Source organism: Trypanosoma equiperdum (genome assembly GCF_001457755.1).
Source record: "Trypanosoma equiperdum strain OVI genome assembly, contig: ctg_1468, whole genome shotgun sequence".
In the NCBI taxonomy this organism is placed as follows: Eukaryota; Euglenozoa; class Kinetoplastea; order Trypanosomatida; family Trypanosomatidae; genus Trypanosoma; species Trypanosoma equiperdum.
Genome location: NW_027123469.1, coordinates 8,789 through 11,311, shown reverse-complemented (window position 1 = coordinate 11,311; position 2,523 = coordinate 8,789). Strand labels below are relative to the sequence as shown.

Sequence of the window (2,523 nt, the reverse complement as noted above, 5' to 3'; positions counted from 1 at the left end):
CTACCTTCTAATTTTTTACAGGCTTCTTTGTCTTCTTTTGCTGAATGGCATTCCTTCTTCTTTTCTGCTGATTTTGACGTATCATCGCCGGAGACTGCCGTTGGTTAGTACTGTTCTGGCTCATGGAGGACATTGTCAAACAAGGGCCATGCATGCACTACCATTCCAGTCAGTTGTCCGCTTACTGCTTGTGCTTTTTCCTTTGCCTTATCCGCGTTTGACAATTCGGCGGCAGTGCTTGCAATTGCCTTTGCTCAGGGTGCGTTGTTGGAGCCCCATTTTAATGGTGTTTTATAGATTACACACATCCCTTGGTTTGCTGAGCCGTCGCAGCCGCCGGTGCTGTGCGGTTGGCCAAAGATGTAGTGTGCTGTTGCGCCGGTCGCTGTTGCCGCCTGCCTGCCAATTAAACTTTTGAATACTGTCAGAGCTTCTAGAAGGTTATCTGACGTTGGCTTTGTTTCGCCTCCTGTTTTTGGGCAGTGCGATGCTGCCATTTTGTATGCTGTTTTGGCGTTGTTGCCGTTTGTGTAGTCGCCTACGCTTCCGCCTGTTTGGGTTTTGTCGCAGAGCTTTATCGAGTCGGTCTGGTCTCCCGTACAGATGCAAAGCAAGTCCCAGGATAGGGCCTTGCCGCCTTTCCAGCCTGAGTCGTCTTTGCAGCTTTGGTCTTGAGTCCGTTGCAGACACTCTTTTGAGAACTCGGCGTTACCGGCGCCAAAAAGAGCGTCGGTTAGGAGTTTTTGTCCATTTCTCGCTGCGCCTTTGATATCGGAAGCGGCTGTGTCGTAGGTGACTTTTAGAGCTTGAGCTGCTGTTAGCGTTCGGTTGAGTGCTACGGATAAGCTGCCCAGGCGCAGCCGGTGTGTTAAGTTAGGGTACTTGTACTTGCCCGTTTTGCTGTCCTTTTCCCCGAGGCCCGCCACGTGTTTTTGCCACTCTTCGCGCTCAGTGGCATTGTAATCTGGTTGCTTTTTTATCAGTAGGCCATTCTTGTCCTTTTTCCACACGTTGTCGGCTGCGGAGACATTGAGTAGTCAAGCTCTTTTATTGCGTTGGAAGCTGCACTGGTATCTATTGAAATGTCGATTTTGTCTTTTGCTTCTGCTAGCCTGATCAGATAGCATAGTGCATTAAACTCGGCCGCGTTGTCGTTGACAGCGCTTTCAGCTTTGTATGCAGGCAAAACAAGTGTGATCAATTGCCCGAGCATCTTCTGCAGGAACCCTAGTCGTTTTGTTCTTGTTTGAATAAAAAGGGCAGGCCCGAATATGACGAGTGATATTAGCTATCCATGCGAAGCATGACTAAACGAAGGTGTGTTTGTTGCTTACCAGATGGTTTGTACGAGGGTTAAACTCCTGAGGCCTTAAAATAGTAGTTGCTACGTTCCGTAGGTAGTGAACAATGCCGTCACGTAGTTGAAGAAAATCATCTATGTTGTTGTCGGGTGTAAGCAATTGGAAATTTTCAACTTCGTAGTTTCAAACAATTAATTCCTTTCTTTCTTAAAGATTTACCACACACTTTATCATTCTGAATATCTAATTTTTCTAAATCTATGTCATAAACCTGAATTGTTATAAACTTCCTTCTCTCTAGCTCTTTATACAAAGTAAGATTTTTCAAAATAAATTTAGCCCTCTCGTCCAATGCAATTGGCTGCTCAGAAAAATGAATAAATAGTGCTTCTCCAACTACACCACTACTTGTAATACAAAAAAATCACTCCTCATAATCCAACGCAATTATTCCACTCCTCAAAACAAATCTCTGACCAACAGCTTCTTCCTGAATTGCACTCCATATTAACAACGGTTTGTAAATACTCTGCTCTGACCACCACTCCCCACTTCCCCTTAGCAACTCTCCAAATGCATATTCAAATTTGTTAAATTCCAATACTCTTGAAATTATATTTTCACCCTCAAGGTAAGGTTTCCCACTAGGAAGTGAATTTAGTAAGTGAGGTAAATTTTTATCCACTTCTTTTCTATGCCCAACATTAAAGAACCAAAAACATCTCTGCACATGTTCCTTGTGATCTGAATTATCGAGCAAATCCAACTGAGGAGCATAACACTCCGAAGTTGCTATAAATACAATAGGGGAAATTTGTTTCTCTTTTACTATATCCTCTTCACTAAACTTCTCTTCATTTCCCGCAGTATTTTGTATAAAATATTCCACGGCCTTTTCATACCTATCACGATCAGAAACAATAACATCAGATATATCTGAATGAATTACATAATCATCACTTGCATTCTGCTTTTATAAAAATTCCATAACCCATCTAGGCCTTTTAACATGGCTATAAAAACCTCCCATTGCAATTGTATTAATATCAACATTGCTTAGTTTGGCACTCAACATGACCCTGCACCATCCTTGAGTTGCATGAGTTTGAACCACAATAAAAAATACTCTTGATTTCTTAGTGTCACTATGTGTTTTTTTCCTTGAGTACTTTTTAATGGATATTGAGTTTCAGCTCGGTAAATCCAGCAGTGCCAACAAAGC

At 42.5% G+C, this 2,523-nt stretch overlaps 2 pseudogenes across 2 annotated transcripts in view; both read right to left on the bottom strand.

The window, feature by feature from the left end:
• The window catches only part of TEOVI_000832200:pseudogene, a 1,444-nt pseudogene extending 282 nt beyond the window's left edge, over positions 1–1,162 (bottom strand). The window contains 3 exon segments of the mRNA in view: positions 1–121; positions 123–1,034; positions 1,037–1,162. The exon segment at positions 1–121 is cut by the window's left edge and continues 56 nt beyond it. Coding sequence covers positions 1–121; positions 123–1,034; positions 1,037–1,162 — 1,159 coding nt within the window.
• A 341-nt stretch (positions 1,163–1,503) lies between these two features.
• Positions 1,504–2,178, bottom strand: TEOVI_000832100:pseudogene (annotated as a pseudogene). The gene has a single exon. A coding segment is annotated over exon 1 (675 nt).
• Between the last annotated feature and the right edge of the window lie 345 nt (positions 2,179–2,523).